The sequence below is a fragment of the Cnephaeus nilssonii genome (genome assembly GCF_951640355.1).
Source record: "Cnephaeus nilssonii genome assembly, chromosome: 9".
Lineage (NCBI taxonomy): Eukaryota > Metazoa > Chordata > Mammalia > Chiroptera > Vespertilionidae > Cnephaeus > Cnephaeus nilssonii.
This window is the reverse complement of record NC_137080.1, coordinates 39,735,381-39,758,811: the sequence shown is the minus strand read 5'-3', so window position 1 is coordinate 39,758,811 and position 23,431 is coordinate 39,735,381. Positions and strand designations below refer to the sequence as shown.

The 23,431-nt window shown below is 37.9% G+C and overlaps 1 protein-coding gene across 7 annotated transcripts in view; it reads right to left on the bottom strand.

Annotated features, from left to right (window-relative positions):
* ATG5 (autophagy related 5) overlaps nt 1-23,431 on the bottom strand; it is a 194,588-nt gene that overhangs the window by 75,391 nt on the left and 95,766 nt on the right. For all 7 annotated transcript variants that reach the window (XM_079781132.1, XM_079781135.1, XM_079781131.1 and 4 more), the window contains one exon: nt 16,126-16,243. In XM_079781132.1, coding sequence (XP_079637258.1) covers nt 16,126-16,243 — 118 coding nt within the window. The remainder of the gene's footprint in view (nt 1-16,125; nt 16,244-23,431) is intronic.

Here is a 23,431-nt window from a genome sequence, read left to right as displayed (position 1 = left end):
AAACCTGGTCTGTCTCCTAAGCAGGAAATGTGGACATGGAGAAAGTTCAGATGTTGCAATATGTATCACCCAAAACAGAAACCTGAGGGTTACAATGAATTCTGATAAAAATTCTGTTGCTATATGTGAAAGTATTCATTCTTTCTTAATTACTGTGCTTACCTAAGATTGACGTTAGTGAAACTATAGTGGAGAAAACAGCCCACTGTACCCACTGACCAAAATTTATTTTAGCTATACATTAAAAACTGTACTATCCGGCAATTAAAAATGGCGGGTACATGAAGTAGGTCATACATATTTAAAACAAATAAAATAGATATGTGAGTAGAAATCATCAAGAATAAGATCTGTGTTTAGGAAGATGTTTAATAAAACAGATGGGAGCTATAGGTTAATTTTCAATAAAGTTGTTCAAATACATATCAGAAAGTTTTAGAGACATTATTAGAATAAGAGTTAAAGTTTTAATGAGAAGGAACTGAGAATGACTCAGTGACTTCTGTTTTAGTCATGAAACCTGATTGACTTTTGTTAACACCCATTCGATAATTAATTAAAAGGGTGCTGTCATTCACACTTCTCTTTTAAATTCAAATTTTATTACAAATTAAATTTAAGGTGAGTTTTACTTCTTTTATGATTTTGGGATGATATTCTGACAATCTTTAAAGTAAACAAGCACCTAGGAAAACAAAGAAAGCAAAACCAAACTCCTCTTTTGGGGGAAAAAAAGGAAAAGAAAGAAACTGTGTCATTCTTTTAGTACAATTCTTAGTTTGTCACTTTTAGTCTCTTCAAAATAAAATATCTAAACCTCTCAGCTTCCTGGAGACAGAAGACAACAAGAAAACAGGGAATTAATGGAACCACATGAGGGGGGAATACCCTACTTTCCCCCCATTTTGCTCTGTTCAAAATGACTTTTGCATCTCTAGTGCTCTAATGTCTAGGCAAAACAGGCTAATGATGTATGGTGGAAATGGCTTGGCTGGCACCTGAAACAAGAGACCCTTTTAAAGAAATATTTAAACTTCCTGTTAGAGGCAGCACAAGTCCTGGGAGGTGACAGTCAACAAATTGACAATAAGAGGGTACAAAAACACTACAGAGAATTGCTAAAAGAATGCCAAAAATACAAACTTAACACACTATCAACCCCCCAAACAGCAAAATAAAAATTCCAAACAAACTCCCAAATCACTGTCATAGTTTAAAACAATTTTGGAAAAAAGACATCACCTCATAATACTACTAACCTAAAAAATGCTTTCATATTTTGTCTGCCAATCTTTGTTGCATCTATACAAGCTTTTTACACAGTTGTGATTACAGTGTTAATACAATGATTGGTAATGATGAGTATCATCTGTAAATAAAAGATTAAGCTATACACAGAATACTATAGAAAGCAGGGTATTAGTCCTTTGAGAAGATTGAAAACGTTGGTATTCAAATGGATACACCTTCCACCATCTGGAATGATTCATACTTCGTAAATTCTAGATTGCCAAACTTTACTGTATTAAATCTTTCTTAGAATATTTGAAAACATTTCCGGTGTAGTTCTCTTTATATTCTTATTATATATTTCTTTGAAATATTTTAATATTCTCAGAATCTTCCTCCTACTTAGCACTGAGTCAAAAAATGAAAGAGCAGTGGTATAAGAGTAAAAGTTCCTTATCTATAAAGTTTTTCCTTAAACCAGAGTCACTTTTGGATATTCTGAAACAGTAGAAGAAACAAGTTACAACTCAGTATCCAAAATACTCTGCCTAAAGTATTTAAATGCGGGAGCAAATATAACATAGTGTGTGTTTGAAAGGCAAAAGACTAGCCCTGTTACCCAAAAGGATACTTGGAGTTTAAGTTGTACAACAGAAGCTGGAGAACATAAACACGATTAACCCAGTGAATCACATTATCACAAACCTGAATAGGTGGCACTGATTCTATGCTTTAATTTTAGGCCACTTTTAATCTGCAACTTAAAAGGTGTCACTGACTAAATTTAGACAACGAAGGAAGTGGATCTAGTTATATCCGTCAACACAACAGTTTAAAATGTTAAATATATTATTTTGGTAATAGTAGTTACAGATTCTCTCTTATTCATCACTGTATCTCCAGTGCCCCCCACAGTGCCTGGCACCTTAGTAACTAGTCAATAAAGGTTTTCAGGGCTTGGATAACTTTGCTGCTGGTAAAATACACTGTCACAATAAATTTTTTGAGACTAGCTTTTAATGGCTAGCAGGACTATATAGAAGAGCCCTACCTATACAGACTGTTGGTTATTATAACAACAAAAAATCAAAATGTTCCCAATAAGCCAAGAAGTAAGTATATATGCTAAACTCATGCTACCATAAATAACAGCAAAGCATGACTGTACTGTTGGGACAGGGAGAAAGGTCCCCTTAGTTCTTCTGGCTTGTTGTAATACAAACAACATACAGCAGATTAATAGGAGAAAATGAAAATTTTAATATGGGGAATTCATATAAGCATGAAAACTCCAAAGATAGTGAGGCAACATTGGGTATATATGACACTTTGGGGTAAAAGAGAAAAGAGGAGATGGGGTACTAGATTTCAGAATGGGTGATTTACAGGTAGTTGAGGAAGCATGTGGCAGCAAATTCCTGCTAGGCAACTGGGGAACAATGGGGCACAAAGGTATCTAGCCTAACTTGCATGGTCTTCCTGAGCAACACTAACTAGCAGGGTGCCCATTCTTTTTAAATATATTTTATTGATTTTTTACAGAGAGGAAGGGAGATAGTTAGAAACATCGATGAGAGAGAAACATCGATCAGCTGCCTCCTGCCCACCCCCTACTGGGGATGTGCCCGCAACCAAGGTACATGCCCTCGACCAGAATCGAACTCGGAACCCCTCAGTCCACAGGCCGACGCTCTATCCACTGAGCCAAACGGTTCAGGGCCAGGGTGCACATTCTTAAGGTGATTAAGTCAAGGCTCCCTTCCTCAAGCAGGAATCTAAGAAAAAGGGGAAGTAAAAAACTCCCCAAGTTTGTTGGCCTTTAACTGATTTCGATTTGAAATAAACTGCATGCCAGGATGGCACATTTTGGGGATGCTCACTCCCAATTCCCACAATATACATTCTGCTAATATCAGAAAGAACAAAATGGAATGGTGAAAAATTAGCAGAGCTTTCTTTTTTTCCTAGCAGTAGAAAGGAAACACTTGATGATATTGCTGAAGTAAATCATGTTTTTGGTAAATATGCCTTTGTGTTTCAAAATGCGAATCTAGAATTTAATACTTGGGGATAAGAAATATGTCACTTCAAAGCAAATGACTCAGGAGAAAAATGTTACTCCACACTTCACCCACTCAGATTCTTTTTGGAAGTTAGTTTGATGCTTTAAAGCAGGCAAACACTGAGATGGTAATTAAATGAACTAGTTCTATGTAAAATTTTCTCAGTGCACTTTTTGGGGGGTAACTTGGATTTCAATATAATTTCAAACATATGGAAAAGTTGCAAGAATCCTAATATATAAGAACCCTGGGTCCGTCACGTCCACAACAACCAGAGGCTCGACCAACCGGAAGTCAGTCCTAAATTCAGTGCTGGGTTGCCGTGGCGACTCAGCACTGACTGCTGAGGAGGGCTGCGAATCAGGCCCGGAGAGAGGCATGAAGGGAGAAGCAGGGTCTAATCCATAGCCTGTGTGGCAGCTGCTGATCAGCACTTGCCTCTCTCTTTCTCTCCAGGCCCGGCCAGCAGCCACGTCTCCATTTCTCTCCAGGCCTCCACCAGGGCTGCTATCAGCCCTGCCTCTGATCAGGCCCCATTGATAGGCCCAGAGACACTGACTGGCACAGAAACAGACCAATCAGGACCAAATCTGGGTAAACCATGAGGAGCCAATGGCTGCCTATGAGGTGGAGCTTTTGACGCTGACTGGCATAGAAACTGACCAATCAGAACCAAATTGGCCAGCAGAGAAAGGCAGCTGGGGGCAAGATCAGACCTGAAGGGGAGGGCAGTTGGGGGCAAGATCAGGCTGGCAGGGGAGGGCAGTTAGGGGTGATCAGGCACGCAGAAGCAGTTAGGGGCGATCAGGCTGGCAGGGAAGGGCCTTTGGGGGCGAGATCAGGCCGGCAGGGCAGGGCAGTTGGGGGCAACCAGACAAGCAGAGGAGGGCAGTTGGGGGCAAGATCAGGTCGGCAGGGGAGGGCAGTTGGGGGCGAGATCAGGCCAGCAGGGGAGGGCAGTTGAGGGCAACCAGGCCGTCAGGGGAGGGTAGTTGGGGGCAAGATCAGGCCGGCAGGGGAGGGCCATTGGAGGTGAGATCAGGCCAGCAGGGGAGGGCAGTTGGGGGCAAGATCAGGTCGGCAGGGGAGGGCAGTTAGGGGCAATCAGGCTGGCAGGCAGAGTCAGTTAGGGGCAATCAGGCAGAGAGGTTAGGGACGATCAAGCAGGAAGGCAGAGGGGTTAGGGGCGATCAGGCAGGCAGGCAGAGGCAGTAGGGGCGATGAGGCAGGAGCCAGCAGTCCCAGATTGCGAGAGGGATGTCTGACTGCGGGTTTAGGCCCGATCCCTGTGGGTCCCTGACTGGAGGGTGCAGGCTGGGCAGAGGGAACCCCCCTCCGTGCACCAATTTTGTGCACCGTGCCACTAGTCTATATAATAAAAGCCTAAGCGACCATTACGGCGGAACAACCAGAACAACCAGTCACTATTATGCGCACTGACCACCAGGAGGCAGATGCTCAACACAGGAGCTGCCCCTGGTTGTCAGTGTGCTTCCACAGGGGGAGCGCCGCTCAGCCAGAAGCTGAGCTCAAGGCTGGCAAGCACAGTGGCGGTGGTGGGAGCCTCTCCCACCTACATAGCAGCACTAAGGAGCAGTGAGCCGAGCAGTAAGGAGCAGCAAGCAGGAAGGCAGTAAGGAGCAAGGGGGTCCTGGACTGCGAAAGGGATGTCCGCCGAGGAGTCCTGGACTGCGAAAGGGCACAGGCTGGGCTTTAGGGACCCCGCTCCAGTGCATGAATTCCGTGCACTGGGCCTCTAGTATTATGTAATAATTTCAAATTTTATCAACAATCACCATTACTTTTACTCCAGTCTAGGATCTAGTCTAGTAACCACACATTACCCTTAATTTTCATTTCTCTAAACTCTGGACAGTTTTTAGCATTTTGTAATCTTGGCCACTTTGAAGAGTACATGTCATTATTTTATAAAATGTCAACAGCAATTAAAAAAAATTCTCACCCGAGGATATGTTTTTATTGATTTTTAGAGAAAGAGGAAGAGAGAGAGAAACATGGATCAGTTGCCTCCCGTATGTATCTGACCCAGGATTGAACCTTAAGCCAAAGTATGTGCACTGACAGGGAATCAAACCCACAACTTTTTGGCATATGAGATGATGTTCCAACCAACTGAGCCACTCGGCCAGGTGTCCACATAGCAATTTTTAAACTAATTATTTTAATTAATCTTTAATAAAAACAGTCATTCGTAAATCCTTTGGGTTTGTGACTTAAGGAAAAGGACAGAAACAAATGTCAAAGATGTGTATTTTCTTTAGATAGAGATGGAATTCAGTTCACTTAAAGAGATCATATATCAATACAGAGACCATCAGAATAAAATTTCATTTCTTATATGTTTCTCACTTTTAAGTCCAAGTATTATGAAATAAGATTGAAATGTATCATAATTTTGTATTATCACCAATAGCCTGATCACCTACTTTAAAGCATTTTTGTTCTTTTTAATCCTCACCTGAGGATATGCCTTTTTTTAAAAATTGATTTTTAGAGAAAGAGGAAGGGATTGGGAGAGGGAGAGAAACATTGATGTGAGAGAGAAACATCAATCAGTTGCCTCCTGCATGTGCCCTGATCTGGAATCAAACCCATAACCTAGGTATGTGCCCTGATCAGCAATCAAACTTGCAACCTTTTGGTGCATGGGATGATGCTCCAACCAATTGTGCCACCCGGCCAGGGCTATATGAGTCTTTTATGCCTAGACAGGAACATATTTCTTTTAGAATTGCAATCAGCACACTGGTTTCAAATTAATAGGCAAATCACTTAACCTTCTGAGTCTGTTTCCTCATCTTAGAGTGTGGATAAAGAATTCTAATCTTCAGGGTTGCATAGAGGTTTAAATGGGATAGCCAAGTAAAGAACTTAGCACAGGGTTTGGACATAGTAGGTATTCAAAAAACTGAGTGACTTTCTTCCTTATTCCTCCCTTCCGCTCACTCCCTAAAAAAATACGTGTCAAATATATTACTAATAGTGAAGACAGAAGATCAGTTTTTGAAAGGTCATGGTTTAGTATCAAGTAAACACTCATTGTGATTCTCTTCCTGAACACAAAGTTATAAGAATAATTGTTTTACTGCTAACATGCAAAAGGCTATAATTTGGCCTCATATCAATATATACTCTGTATATTATTATGCAGTATGGCACATGAATTTTATGAATGTGTTAAGACAAAAAGTGATAGCAACAAAAAATCCAAAGACTACATCATTATGCAAACAACAGAATGAATGACATTTTAAAAAATTCCTCGAGTGTTGTAAACCCTCTGGATTAAGCCAGCAGTGCTCCCAACATGTATATGCAGTAGAGCACATAATGACAAGTCAAATGAGCCCTATTGTACTATGATTATGTTGCTTAATAGGCCTTAGGTAAGGTTCTTATTTTCTTAAAAGATGAAAACATTCTTGGAAGATGGGGGGTGGAGGGGGGGGGCACAACTTCCAAAAATTTTGCTATACATTTAAAAAATACTATTTGAGAACTCATAGTATGTGATGAATATGTCTTTTGGAGATTTCTATTAGCAATGGCTCATAGCCTTCCCCATCCTAATCTACATTTTAACCCTATTTTTTAGCCACTTTTCAACAAGGAATATGACCTAAATGTCTTTAAAAACAGGTCACTTGAGATTCTAGAGAGAGGCATAAGTTTCATTCTTACCATTAATAGGTATACTAAATATGTGAAATCTCCGAATTTAAAGGAAGCTAAAGAAATGGCTGGTATATCTTCATGGGAAAATGATTTTAATCAGAAAATTTCAGTTTAAATAAAGAACTTTCTTTTTTAGTTCACACTCGTGAATATGCAATAATAGAAATCTAACACCATCCACTATAACTATGTTTTTAGCTTTGTGGCTTCACATTTACATTTTATAATTCAGCAGAAAATGACTTGGTTTGCTCTTTTGAAATGTGTGATGCTGAAGGTAAAACTTCTAAATAATACTGAATACTTCTGAAAAAGTTTTAAACAAATAAAGAGATGAGCCTTTTGATTACCACTGGTCTGAACAATTTTGTTCTGTCTGACAAATTCTGTAACCTCTGATATGTTCATTAGTAAAATGCCAACTAATTGAATCCATCGACATGAAAAACCACAGGCTGAAATCTGAAGTGCATACATCATGTTGAAGGATTTTGACTCAGCCTCAGCAGTAATAGTCAGTGAGGTCAGGTCAAAGAGGGTTAAACCAAGTCAGGATATAGCCAAAGGAATACATCAAACGCTGATTTTAAAAGGGCAATTAATCTTAGACAGAAATGCTTCCTGGGGAATGAGATCTCAATCTTAAGAGCACACTACATGATGTAGCAGTAAAAATGAACATATACAAGCTTACAGAGCTTTTATCCTATGATCACAAACAGAAGGAGAGTGCTATTTATCAGAGAAATACAAACTCATTTAAAAATACTTACATTAACTTCTTCCGGATCTATACTCACTTAGCCGTACAAGTCTTAATGAACATGTACTATCACAGTTAATATATACCACATATCTCTTTCAATACATAAACTTTATATATTTTAAAAAATTATTTCTGCCTATAATATTCCCAGAACCTTGACTATTAACATTTTATACAAGATTTTCACAACATGGCCATGTTAATTTTCATTGACTTTTGCTTATAATCTTTGTATTTCATAATGAGGATATAACCCAAAATTTAAACTAAAAAACAATCCCATATAATTAGCTATAATTACAAATAGGACACTTATTAAATTAAGTAAGACCATTTAAATAAACTAAAAGCCTCCTAACAAAATAAAAATGTGGTAAAGTTAGAAATTAAAACTTTTTCATTTACTCCCCCACCCTCCTACAATTTTGAAAATACAGGTTCAAATGTTTTGATCTGGTTTCATAAAACAACCAGTAATTCCAGTTGGGTATAATAAAGCCCATTAATATTTGTCAAGTATGAACAATAGAATAGTTCAGAATTGTTTCATTTAAAATATAGGCGATAATTACACAGTTTATACATGGCCAGACTGAGGTTGCACAGGACTTAGTTTAATGAAGAGATGACTAGCTTTTAATCACCTGCATGTGTTACTATCTTGTTAAGGGAATTTTGTTTTCTAGTGCTAAAGGTGAAATATTAATTGTGCAAGTGTCTGTTTCCACTTCTAAAAAGCCATGTTAATTCATTTAACTTCTTGAGATTTAGGTAAAGAACAATAATTGAGGGAAATCAGAGGCATCTTCTGACAAGTCCAGTAACCTCATCTTCATTAATGGAGAATAACAAAAATAATCAGTTTATTACTTCCTTGATTTTAGAAGACATATGTCAATGGATTAACTCACTAACAGATTCTAGATCACCAACATTAGTCCATGTTACCCATGTGTCGGACAAAGCACAGAGATGGAGGGAAAATAAAACAGTCAAGGCAAAGAACTGGATTCATTTTAGTTTACAATTTGGTGGCATAATGATAAATTCAAGAAGAGAAAATACAATTATCAAGTTAAAACTGAGCCTAACAAATTGCTTTTGTCAAACTTGAATACAGATCTTAACTCCTGAGGGCTACATATGAAAACCTTTTTGAATTCCCACTGTGCATAACACTGTATCTTTTTTAAAATATAAAATACACATTCAGTGAGGAAGAAAAAACAACAAAGAGCAGAATGTGTTAATATGAAACTGAAAGGGTGAAGCTCCCATTAGAGCCCAGTGACCCAGTCCCACACGTTGGGCTCAATATCTCAGCACAATTACAAAAGGGACCTTCTTATGAAAAGCTAGAAACTTCAAATCAATGTGTGTTCCGTGACTTATTCTTCAATAAAAACTTTCACTATCAGACAACATTTTCAGACCTTTAGCCTTAAGATTTTACTTTTAATACATTTTGACAAGTAAATGATAACAGAGCTGGCCATATTAACTGTGGAGATGCCGTAGCTTATTTCTTTCTCAACGAAGCCCACCTCCAGCATTTCTAATCATGTCCAGAAATTGATTTCTAAAAAAAGTAACTATCAGGGCACGGAAGTCTTGCCATACAGAGTTTGTCATACATTTACATCTCTGTGCATAGGCCAAACATCAATAAGTATTTGTCTCTGCACAGTGGGTTTATAAAAAAACCCACCACCACAACAACAAAAAACATTTATTTCAGAAAAAAATACTACCCAACGCATAAGAAAACAACAATAACAAAAAGTGTTCACTGTAAAACCTTGGAATGATACGATTATAAAATCTCATTTAAACAAACTTCATTCACTTAAACACATGCTATGAGGCAGGTAGTAAGAAACATCCTCACTTTATAGAATAAGAAACCTGGATACATTAAAGAAAAAAACAACAACCCATATTGAAATAATCTTCCAAATAAAAAACTGAAGATACAAAGGGATATTAGAATAAAAACAAATTCTAAACGAGTGAAAAAAGAATTACTAAAATTGTAAACCATTATTACTTTTACTCCTAAACCCTAATTCTGATGAGGTTTGTGGTTCTGTGTTTCCATGTTATGAGTTTTTAAATGGAAATGCCTTGTCTTTGGGGGACAGTGCCATCATGCACTGTATATTGCTGGTTCAAACTTCAACTAGAAGGATCTGCCTTAGATGAATAACATGAGATTTAGATATTTCTTTGCTCTAATTGCTGTATGTGTGAAAAAAAATTATTATAACCCCCAATAGCTAACTCACTTTATAAACAAAATCTAACCATATTATATAGAGCAAAGGAGGGAAAAATATGAATACATTATCTTTTCTTACTTTTTGTAGAAACTATTCTGTGGTTTCTCATAAAACATATAAAAAAATAAAGCAACATTGCCTTCGCAGCGTGGCTCAGTGGTTGGGTGTCAACCTATGAACCAGGAGGTCACAGTTCGATTCCTGGTCAGGGCACATGCCCAGGTTGTGGACTCGGTCTCTAGTGTGAGGTGTGCAGGAAGCAGGCGATCAACTATTCTCTCTTTCACTGATGTTTCTATTTCTCTCTCCCTCTCCCTTCCTCTCTGAAATCAATAAAAAAATATAGCAATATATATGACAAATTAGAATGCCTAAGTGGGATATTATGACTCTCTTAGCCTAAAGTTGTTAAAATTATCTTCCAATGTACTAATTAGGCAAAAAAATAGATCTAATTTAAGTCACTTAGTTCCTCAGTAATTTCCCCACATTACTGATCTCACTGAAAATTCTCTTCATATTTACAGGAGACAAGTAGAAAACTATGGCTAGTCCTCAACAAATAGAGACCATTTAGACCAAATATTACCCCTTAACCAGCTCCTGGGTAGCTGGTGAAGGATTACACCTCTATAGTGGTCATTTGGTTTAATGAGCTGGTTCCTCCTTTTCATCTAATTTCTGCGCATCTTTTCAGACTTATCTCAGTCTTCACTACTTTTCCAGAATGGATAAAACAGCAATTCTAGGTGCTTCCTACTATTCTTTGCATATCTCTAGTACTGAATTCACCACATCTGTATACCTTTCTGTCCACTCCAACTGGACCAAAGTTTCTTAAAAGTAGGGACTATGTCTTACACATCTTAATATCCCCAGTGCCAGAAGACAGCATAATGCAAAGAAATTTAATGATGAATAATGAAATTTACAACTCCAATTGGAAACCAAAAATTAAAATGGTTGGGAAGGGCCTCAAGGTAAATTAAGTTCCCAGGTAGGAGGGCAGAAATGAAAATGAAAAAAGGCAAGTGGCTACAGGATTATAATTGTCAGTAAGAGTCATGCAGGGAATCCTTATTAATTTGCCATGGAATGTAAGCTTTTCCTTATACATACAATCCATTTGTAAAATATCCATATGAATTCAGAACCGAAACAGCCCAACTGTTAAAGAGGATTAACCAAAGCATGGACAGACATTTTTATTCTCTTAAGCCTAACCTCCTAGGTTTTTATATATTATAATTAGAAAACTGGGAAATGAAATATGATTGGGCAAAGCTTACAGGTGTCCTGTATTCTCCCAAGTAAAAGAATAAAAGCTACGGGCTTTAACTTTTGCTGTTTTTTGTTGATATGTTGTTGTTTTTAATGTTAATGAACAAAGAAAAAAATTCACTTCAGGTCTCATACAGAAGCTTAGCTCTGAGTCATTTTAACTAAAGCTGACACCACAGAAAAAATTTACCTGAGCTCACCTTTGATTACTTCCTGTTACCTCTAACTTGGCTAACTCCTCTAGTCACTTAAAAACAACAAAAAGAAACACACAAAGCATCATTAGTTATTCCACAAGAACAATGACCTAAAGTATGTCTTCATAATTATTAGTATATTCTACCTTCATGTGATGAAATAAAGGCAAAATTCTTTCATGCATGAATCATTTCTTAAAGGAGTAGACAATGGTGCCACATAAGTTTTATGAAGTACTTTCTCTATCATGTGATGATAGCCAGTTCTTATCCAAACACACCCAATCTTAAAGTCTTTCGCTTTCAACCTAAGTTGGGTGCAGATGTTTCAAAATGCTTCACGTTTAACAATGCCACAGGCGTACTGAACCAGACAGTAAACAATTCTTGACTGAAATAGTGACCTGTTTTAAATATTCCCCACAGATCCTGAAATGACCGTTATTTTCCAATATGAGGTGACAAAAGAAAGAGGCAAATAAAAGTTTTTTCCAAAAATACTTGTATTAGAATGTGGCCGCCGCCTAGTATGAAACAATCAAACGTACCTCAAAAGTATAGGTGCTATTTATAGCATTTCAATTATGTCTGTATGGCGTGTGTGTGTGCTTGCATGCATATGTATGTTTCCCACCAATATAAGCATGTAACAATTTGGGTGTGAAGAAGACTGTCACACAAAGATATCCACCTATCGCAACTGAAATCACCTAAGAAGCAGGTTTGTGGGTTAAAGTTATGAATGGCTACCTCACCACTCCCCTTCAAAAAAAATGCATGGGAAGTCATACTGTGTATTCTTTAGGAACAGGTGTACTTGTAGGACATGCTAAAAATTTAGAAGAGAATAAAAAATATTTAAAAGAATAAAAGGCCTCCCAAACTTGTGTGCCATTCTTGTACAGGGCTGTGCTAACCTTGCATGTATTGTGACCTGGATGTAGGATGGCAAAACAGCACAAAGGTGCGTTTTGTCAGCTCAAAGCATGTGATCGCTTTTCATTTAAATGTCTGAATGCCACAGACACCATTTTAATCAATTCAACAAGAATTGTTAAAATCATACAGAAACTCTAAAATAACAAAATGAACAAAATCAATATAGAAGTTCAGGTTCTTAAGATCATACCAGGAAATATTTTAAGAGAGAACAGCACATAGGTGAGATTAGGTACTAGACACAAAACAGAATAAAAAGACAGGAAAAAGCAAACATTTCAAAATGTTATTTTAAACTAAACAAAAAAGTTAAAAAGTGAAAATGAAAATAAACGGTAGCGTAGTAAAGTGGAAAAAAAACAATGAACCAGGAGATGGAGATGACCTGAGTTCTAAACCTAGTTCTGCAATTAAGTAGAAAGAAACTAACAGCAAATCATCTAAAATAAGAGAATGAACAGATAACTCTAAGGTTCTTTAAAGATATCAAACACAAAATTAACACCCAACCAATTTCTTCCTGTTCTTTTCTAGTAAGTTTTCCTTCATCATTCTGTGTATTTGTTGACAAGTGTGCTGCTGGTTGGGGGATAAGATCATTACAGCAGAACAATTTCCCTCCAAAGTTTTAGTTTCATTGTGATGTTCTCATTCAATAGTCACGGATCTTATAAAGATGTATTATTTTAAATGACATAATGTTTTGAGAGTAGACTGTCAAAAAATATAAGAAAAATAAGGTAGCCATTTGAATATTAAGCTATAACTTACATTTTAATTACTCTTAATTAATGAAGGCATTTTTCAATGTTCTTTAAAATACTACGAAGTACTCAAGAGAAAGAATAAAAATATACAGTACAGAGAAACGAATAAATGAAAGTTAATGCTTGCAGTGAGGTATGAGGTTCACATCCCATCTCTGTTAGCAATAAAAATGATTAATCTCTTAATCATACTTCAAATGGAAAAACTAGTCTATATTCTCAGATCTTCAAGAAAGTAGCAAAACAGACAGGAAATAGGGATTGTTGTTTGTGTGTATGTGTGGTATGTTTAAATCCTTACAGCATGGAGAAAATAAACTGGAACAGTAAGTACTCCTAAATCAATAACAGTTACAGAGAATACCCCAATCAAAATTTCTGTAACTTGACTTCAAAAACAAAAAAAAGTCTAATTATCCCTGTAAGAACATAGAGGAAAATAGCAATATTGGTTGTCTCTGTAGAGGGGAACTGTATTAGGATTTGGTGAATAAAAGTTGAAAAGAAACTTTACTCTAAATTCCTTTAAGTACATTTTGATTTTAGAACTACATAAATATATTTTCTATCAGAAAATGATTTTTAAATTATTAACGGAATACAATACATAAAAGCCTTGATAATAGGAGTTCATCAAATTTAAATATTTTACTCTTTTAAAGAAAATTTAAAAAACCAGACCCAGACTAGGAAAAAATTACAAATTATATCTGATAAGGACTTATATCCAGAATATATAAATAACTCAAAATTCAGTAATAAGAAGACAAATAATCTATAAAATTTGAGGAAAAGGTGTGAATAGATATCTCATTACAGATGTCTAGTACATGAAAACACACTCAACTTCGTTATTAGGAAAGTAAAAACTAAAACCACCATGATACACCACTACAAAAGCACTAGGATGGCTATAATAAGACAAAAAGTATATGCTAGTGAGAATATAAAGAAACTGGAACTCCCAAACATTGCTGGCATGACTGTAAAATGGTGCAGCCAATTTGGAAAAGTTTAGCAGTTTCTTAAAAAGTTTAACATAAATGTACCATACTACCCAACCATTCCACTCCTAGGAATCAATCTATCCAAGAAAGGTGAAAACATGTCCACACAGTGATCTGTATGCAAACGTTCACAGCAGCATTATTCATAAAGGTGAAAAGGTGGTAGAAAACAAAAAGAGAATAAAAGGGAAGAAAAAAAAAAGTGAAAAGGTGGAGCCTGGCCAGTGTGGCTCAGTGGTTGAGAGTTGACCTATGAACCAGGAGGTCATGGTTTGATTCCCGGTAAGGGCATATGCCCAGGTTGTGGGCTCAATCCCCAGTGGGGGGTGTGCAGGAGGCAGCCAATGAATGATTCTATCCCTCTCCCTTCCTCTCTGAAATCAATCAATCAATATATACGTATATATATAGTTAAAAAGTAAAAAGGTTGAAACTATCTAAATGCCCACCCATTGGTGAATGAATAAATAAAATACAGTATATATTCCCAATGGACTACTAGACAGCAATAAAAAAGGAACTTCTGAATCACACCACAAATGGGATGAAACCAAAAACTTATGCTAAGTGAAATAAACCAATCACAATTTTGTATGATTCCATATATGTGAAATATCCAAAAGAGGCAAATTTCAGAGACAGGAAGCAGACCAATAGTTTCCTACAATTGACAGTGAGAGCACTGATTAGCTGCCAACAAGCAAAACTAAATTATTGAGGTGATCGGTATGTTCTAAAACTAGATGGCAGCAATGAATGAACAACACAATAAATTTACTAAAAATAAAAATCATTAAATTGCTAAGAAACTATTTAATTGAAACTCTTACTGAAAACTAAAATTACACAGTAACGAAAGTAGATTAAGACTGGAAGACAGTATTATGGTCAACCTAATGTCAATTATGCTATGATTTAATTATCGTAAATACTGTTTCAGGTAATGACACAAAGAAAGAATTCAGTAATTTAAATTTTGAGTAAACACTTAACCCAGCATTAGAAATATGAGGGTGTGCAAGGCACCATCAAAAACTTTGACTATATGGTACACTCATGACAAATGACAGCAAGACCTAATAATACATTTATAAACTCTTTAACCAATAAAACCTGTTCAATTTCAATAATTCTGAGTACTGGTCAATAAATTTTTTAAAAAATCAATCTCTGTTGGTATTTTAGATGTCCCCTTGTCCCCTCTCCCCATTGAAACTTTGTGCAATTTAGAAGTGCTAGATACACAAGAATGCCAGAAAAGGCAGGCATATTTAATTAAGAAAAACAAAGGTAAGATATTTTATTTTACTACCTCTTATTCTTTTAGAATGAAGAAACACAGTAGAAGATTAAAAATATTTATCAGACTGAATTTACAAATGAGAGGACCAGGAAACCAAAGATGAGATAAAAAGATAATTTAAGAACAATGTATTTTATTTTGTCAAAAAGAGAGTCAATTCCTTATTTTGTTAGTGCCAGTAATTTATAAAATAGATTCAATATTAAGTGCTTCTGTTTCAAAAGACTTTTCCCTGTAAGATAATGAAAATTTCTTCTGGCCCAGCTGGCGTGGGTCAGTGGTTGAGCTTCCACCCAGGAACCAGGAGATCACTGGTTCAATTCCTGGTCAGGGCACATGCCAGGGTTATGGGCTCGATCCCCTGAGGGTAAGGGGGGTGAGGGTAGAGGCCGTGGGAGCGCAGCCAATTGATGATGTCATTAATGTTTCTATCTATCTCTCTCCCTTCCTCTCTCTCTAAAAAAATCAATAAAAACATACTTAAAAAAAATTTTTCTTCCTGAAGTAATTAGTAAAAGTTATAACTGCAGAATACTTACGTTACCTTAGGAACAAAGAGAAATGAAAGAAATGTTTCACTACTGCTAATTATATTACCTTCAGGAGCAATCGCAGAAGGACAGACTTCTTTGAGGAGATCTCCTAAAGTATGCAATTGTCCATCAGTAGCCACAGGACGAAAAAGCTTCTGAATGAAAGGTCGTTCAGTCGTTGTCTATTTGAAAAATGAAGAAAGAATTCAAACAATTAAGTCTTTGTTGGTACAAATAACAAATTAATAGATCAGAAATTTAAAGCTTGCATTAGATTCCTTTGGATATAGTGCAATCAGAAACATACATCATCAATGTGGTATTATTGCCCAGAATGCTTAACATAAAGTAAATCTAGCAATGAGGAAACAATCAAACCCAGAATGTGCAATGTTCTACAACTGGCCTAGATGCCTCAAAAAAGTTTTCAGAGGCAATAAAAAATAAAACAAAAACAATGCAAAAACATTAAAAAAGACTGACAATATATAACAATTAAATACAAAAATAAACCTTGACTGAATACTGGATTGGAGAAGAAAAATTTAAAAATCAGCTATAAAAGATTTTTTTGAAATAACTTGGGAAATGAGGAATGAACATTAGACAACTTCATTAAATTAATGTCAAATTCCGTAGGTGTCAAAATCATGGAAGGGAAGGGAAAGCAAATGTAGAAAAATGTTAATTACTGGTGAATCTAGATGAAGGATATATATTGTCTTAGTTGTTTTATTATTTTAACTTCTCTATATGTTAAAAAAAATTTTCAAAATAGTCAATACAGCAACAGTTATTAGCACTATGTCATAACTTATTGCTAATTGATTTTAATGTTTACCCACTTTTATAATTTTCATTTTCCTAAACTACCTCTATAGGAGCATGTTAAAGATGATGAAAACTTCATCATGACACAGAGTGCAGAAACTCTGGAATCAGCCAGTCTACTAACTGAAGTATTGTTTATGAGCTCTATGATCTTGCACCCAGTTTCTTCAGAAATTTGGGACATGCCCTATTTCTTTTTTAAAAATATGTATTTTTATTGATTTCAGAGAAGAAGGGAGAGGGAGAGACAGATAGAAACATCAAGGATGAGAGAGAATTGCTGATTGGCTGCCTTCTGCATGCCCCACACTGGGGATCAAGCCTGAAACCTGGACATGTGCCCTGACCAGTAATCCAAACCGTGACCTCCTGGTTCATAGGTCGACGTTCAACCACTGAGCCACGACAGTCAGGCCATTCCCTATTTCTTAAATGTGTGTAGAAATAATTAAAGAATTGTGCCAAGCACAGAGTAAGTTAATAAATAAATATATGATAAAGAGAATAAAAATAACCTCCTCCCCTTGTTATTTTATTTTATTTTAACACATTGCGGACAGATCACAAGAATTATCGTGTTTTCACATTACACAGTGTTTTACAAAGTATCATACTTTAAAAAGATATTAGCTTGAAAGAACATGTAATAAATAACTTCAAAATGCAATGGGTATTTAATTTTAAGGCGTGCCTTTAACATTTATGTAAAATGTTTTTTGTACTCGTTCAATACCAACTTATCTGGGCACTGGGTAAAGCTAGAAATAAAACTACTGGTCTGCAATGTGTTAAGCTGGTAGTTTTTATTTTAAAATTTGTGGTGTGAAAAATTATAGAAACCTAAAAGTACAGAGTAATGCCTTTATATATATAAAAACCCAAGCGACCGGCCAACCAGCTGACTGGCCGGTACCTATGAAGTGCAATGACCACCAGAGGGCAGACACTAAATGCACAGGCATGGAAGCATGAAACAGACTGATGAATCTCAGAAGGAAGGGGAGAAGGGGGGAAAAGATTAACCAAAGATCTTATATACATACTAGAGGCCTGGTGCACGAATTCATGCACCAGTGGGGTCCTTCAGCCTGCCCTGCGGGGACTAGGCCTAAACCGGTTCTCCGACATCCCCCAAGGAGTCCCGGGTTGCAAGAGGGCACAATTAAGTGACCCCACTGGTGCACGAATCTGTGCACTGGGCCTTTTTTTAAAAAATATTTTTTTAAAAATGAAGATCCAGCCCTGGCAGGTATGGCTCAGTTTGTTGAGCTTTGTTCCATGTACCAAAAGATCAGGGGTTCAATTCCTTGTCAAGGCACTTGCCCAGGTTGTGGGTTTGGTCCCTGGTCAAGGTGCAGTCAGTGTGCATGTCGGAGAAAAACCAATCGATGTTTCTCTCTGTGTCTCCCTTCCTCTCTCTCTAAAATCAATAAAAGCTATTTATGGGGGGTTGGGGCAGGCTAGAAGGGTTCAATAGAGGGGAAGAGAGATATATCTAATACTTTCAACAATAAAGTTTTAAAATAAATAAGTAAATAAAAACATATTTTTAAAAGTAAATAACTAAATAAATAAAAAGATGAAGAATCAAATACCCCAATCAAAAATCTAATAAACATTTTGTTTAACAGAGATTAGTGTGTCTTTAAAAACTTATATTCTTATTCTTAAAAATTTATAGTTCTAGAAAGAAAACAATTAAGTGTCTGAGTAAGTCACACCAAATATGGAAAAGACTCAATTTTGGGAGTTACCCTTAAAACAAAAGCCCTCCACAGACAGATCATTCAAGTACAGAGGCTCTGAAAGGCAATGGGAATCGAGGGTGAATTTATGCAAATTTCTTAACAAATCTCATTAAGCCTAAATTAGAGTTAGCCGAGAAGACTACATTATGTTAAAAGTATTTAAAAGCTATCTTCCTTTTTATATAGCAAGAATTTAAAAAATATAAAAAGAACATGAATTCTTTAAACTTTGATTTAGTGTACATGAAACCAGACAATGCTAACTGTATCCATGGTAATGCAAATCTTAGTCTGACAAACAAGAAAGCCACTATAGCAGGAATATAGCTAATACTTACTTAATCTAGCCATCCTATATAATAAAGATGTAATATTCAAATGGTCGTTACGCCGTGAAGCGTAATGACTGACCGAGTAATGACTGGATCACGGATCAGCAGGAGGGTGGGGCAGCAAGCTACAAGTGTGTGGCGGAGAGCTACAGGAGGGGGCAGGGCAGCAAGCTATGAGGGGGGGGGGGAGGGGGTTGGGAGGGAACTACAGGAGGGTGCGGCAGTGGGCGAAGAGCTACTGGAGGGCAGCAGTGAGCTACTGGCGCACAGATTCGTGCACAGGGCTACTAGGTTATTTATAAAGTAGTGCCCCGGTGAACAGATTCATGCACACTGAAAGGAAATTAATTAGAAGGTGGCCAGGCAGGCGGAACTGGGTGAGACAGGACAGACACACCCTGGAGCCAACCTCTCACAGTCCCTCCCTAGCCAGCCACAACTGGGGTGGTGCCATGGATCAAAGAGTGTCTATGGAGAGAGCTGGGTCCCTCCGGCAGGTGGGATCCCTTTGATTGCAGGGATTGGGCCGAAACCAGCTCTCTGACATTCCCTGAGGGGTCCCGGAATGCAAGAGGGCAGTTCTCAGGTGACACACCCCAGAATCGAGCTCCCTCCTCTCTGCTTCTGGGGTGCGTCACCCGAGAACCGCTGCTGCCAAGTCACCACAGCTCGGCAGCTCCTGCATTGAGCATCTGCCCGCTGGTGGTCAGTGTGCATCATAGCTACCGGTCAGAGCGTCTGCCCACTGGTGGTCACAGTGCGTCATAACTACTGGCCAGACGGTCGCTTAGCCTTTTATATATACACTGAGTGGCCAGATTATTATGATCTCTGAACGCATAATAATCTGGCCATTCAGTGTATATCCTATATAATAAAAGGCTAATATGCAAATTGTCCCCTCAACCAGGAATTCAACCAGCAGGCAGGCTGGCCAACCGCCCATGTCCCCTCCCCCTGGCCAGGCTGGCCGGATCCCACCCATGCATGAATTCATGCACCAGGCCTATACACACACACACACACTCTGAGTGGCCAGATTATTATGCACTCAAAGATCATAATAATCTGGCCACTCAGTGTATATAGACTAGAGGCCCGATGCATGAAATTGGTGCAAGGTGCTTGGCCCTCGTAGCCGCAGTGGCCTCAGCTTTGTCCAGTAGGTCATCCAGAAGGACGTCCAGGAGGTCCTTTGGCTGTCCAGTCTAATTAGCGTATTATGCTTTTATTATTATAGAAGACTAGAGGGCCGGTGCACGAAATTCGTGCATGGAGGGGGGTTGTCCCTCAGCCCAGCCTGTACCCTCTCCAAAATGGGACATCCCTCTCACAATCCAGGACTGCTGGCTCCCAACTGCTTGCCTACCTGCCTTCCTGATTGCCCCTAACCGCTTCTGCCTGCCAGCCTGATCACCCCCTAACCACTCTGCTGCCAGCCTGTTTGCCCCCAACTTCCCTCCTCTGCCGGCCTGGTCACCCCTAACTGCCCTCTCCTGCAGGGCTGATCACCTCCAACTGCCCTCCCTTTCAGGCTTGGTCCCTCTCAACTGCCCTCCCTTGCAGGCCGGGTGCCTCCTAACTGCCCTCTCCTGCTGGCCATCTTGTGGTGGCCATCTTGTGTCCACATGGGGGCAGGATCTTTGACCACATGGGTGCAGCTATATTGTGTGTTGGAGTGATGGTCAATCTGCATATTACTCTTTTATTAGATAGGATAGAGGCCTGGTACAGGGGTGGGGGCCAGTTGGTTTGCCCTGAAGGGCGTCCCGGATCAGGTGGGGGTTCCCTTGGGGTGTGGGGCGGCCTGAGCGAGGGGCCTGTGGTGGTTTGCAGGCCGACCACGCCCCCTGGCAACCCAAGCAGAGGCCCTGGTATCTGGAATTTATTTTCCTTCTACAATTGAAACTTTGTAGCCTGGAGCAGAGCCAAGCCTGGGGCTCCCTCCGAGGTCTGGTAGCCATTTGTGTTGGGGTTATAATTGAAACTTTGTTGCCTTAAGCGGGTGGGCCCGGCCAGGGTGTGCTTTAAAGCTTTGCTTCCCCTGTTGCCGGCGGCAACCCTGGCCTGCTCTCTCAAGCTCCATTCTGCCGCCATTTGTTTGAATTTGTTTACCTTCTGCAATTGAAACTTTGTAGCTTGAGTGGAGGCTTAGGCCTGGCCAGGGCAGGCAGAAAGCTTGGCTTCCTCTGTTACCTAGGAAACCTTGCTCTCTGTGGCTGTAGCCATCTTGGTTTGGGTTAATTTGCATACTCGCTCTGATTGGATGGTGGGTGTGGCTTGTGGGTGTGTCGGAGGTATGGTCAATTTGCATATTTGTCTATTATTAGATAGGATTATTATAGATATGCAAACTTGCAATGACTCCAAGAAGCAGAATTGCTCTCTCATGAGAAATAATATGATTTGGTAAACTTATCTTTGAAACTACCCTTGTTACTTTCTAAAAGTTTGTTAGTAATTTCTTAAATATACCAAATGGAATATTCATACCATGGAATACTACTCAGCAATAATTTTAAAACTTATTAACACTTTGCACTCGCTTTTTTCTTGATTCCTTTATTCTACTCGGGATTTAATTTTTTAAATGCCCCAGATTTTACAAAGCGCAGCAGTAGAATAAAAAACGAGTTTCTTTTCATACAAACTTATTTATTTGGATTTTTTTATATTTCAAATTGTTGATACATTCAATACAATTCGACATACGAGCTGCTACCGATGCTAACCGTGTCGAGTCACACTCGACATCCAAGTGCAAAAGGTTAATACACATTACAACTTGTATGGAGCTCAAGGGAATTATGCTGCATAATAAAAAGCCGAATTCTAAAGTTTATAAACTGTATGACATTAGTAAAACGACAAAATTTTAGAAATGGAGAAGATATTAGTGGTTGTCAGAGGTTAGGGCAAGGGGGAAATGAGATAGGTGAGGCTGGTGGCTGTGGCTATAAAAGGGTAGCCTTTGTGATGGAAAACTAATGAAATATGAGGAAGGTTTGTGGATTGTATTAATGTCAATTTCCTGGTTATGATATTGTAATATAGTTACAGAAGATGCCACCAATGTGGGAAACTGAATGAAAGGAATATAGATCTTTCTGTATTATTTGTTACAACTGTATGTGAATATTATATGTTAATTCATGTAAAGCATTTAGAACAATGCCTAGCATGTAGTAAATGCTCAATAGGTGGTGTCACTGTTCTTATTAAATGTGATGACACAATATAAATTTATAAAATACTGATATGTATTTTATCAATTTTATAATATAAAACATGGATGATTTTGCCCTAAATGGGTTTGGCTCAGTGGATAGAGCGTCCACCTGCGGACTGAAAGGTCCCAGGTTCGATTCCAGTCAAGGGCATGTTGCGGGCACATCCCTAGTAGGGGGTGTGCAAGAGGCAGCTGATTTGATGTTTCTCTCTCATCGATGTTTCTAACTCTCTATCCCTCTCCCTTCCTCTCTGTAAAGAAATCAATAAAATATATTTAAAAAACCCAACATGGATGATTTTAATAAGATGAGGCTCTTGTAGTCACTCTGTCACTACATAATATCAGTGCTAATTTTGTTGTTTTGGTCATATATATTGTATCAACATACAATAAGAATTAGAAATCTAGTTTTTTATTAAAAATGACAAAGTACAGCTAGAAGGGTACATAGCTGGCTTTCTGATCAAGGCGTCAATGACCATAAAGAGGAAGAAAAATCACATCAGATAGTAAAGGAAGATTCTATTCACTGAATATGAAAAATTCAATGGAAAAATACCTTGGGTGAGGATTAACAACAACCACAAAAGGTGGGGGCAGGGTGTGTGTGTATGTGAGGTGGTGATAGTGGTATCTCCTATTGAGACAGCAGGCAAAACCTGATGATGATAAGGGACTCAGGCTGTTATAACATCTTGGGCAGAATCATCGTAGGTTCAGGAACTCCAACCAATGACCCAATCACTGTAAACTGAATCCATAATATCATTTACTCCAGTGAGCCTTAGATGAGACTGAAGAAACAAGTAGTATTACATTGATACTCTACATATGTTGTATTTTTTCAGATGTTTTGATATCATCAGCTACTTTGTGCATATGTTATGCTTTTTATGTCCTCTGAAATAGGATGATTTACTACATTTATAAGCAAAATTTATTTAATTCACAATAGTTGCTGAAGTATATCAAAGGATTCATGTGTTAGATTTGTACGTGTGTTTTAAAAATCAGCTATACTGAACTATAACTGGAATTATTAATATCTATTTATCAGTAAAGAAAGTAATTACATGTATAGATTTATTTCATTACATAAGTATTACTGTGTGTTTTAGAAGAATAAAATCTGGAAAGGGTATGAATTAAGAAATATCAATAAATGAAAAAGATTGCTCTTATTTTTTACATAAAATTACTATATTTATAACTAGTATAAATTGAATT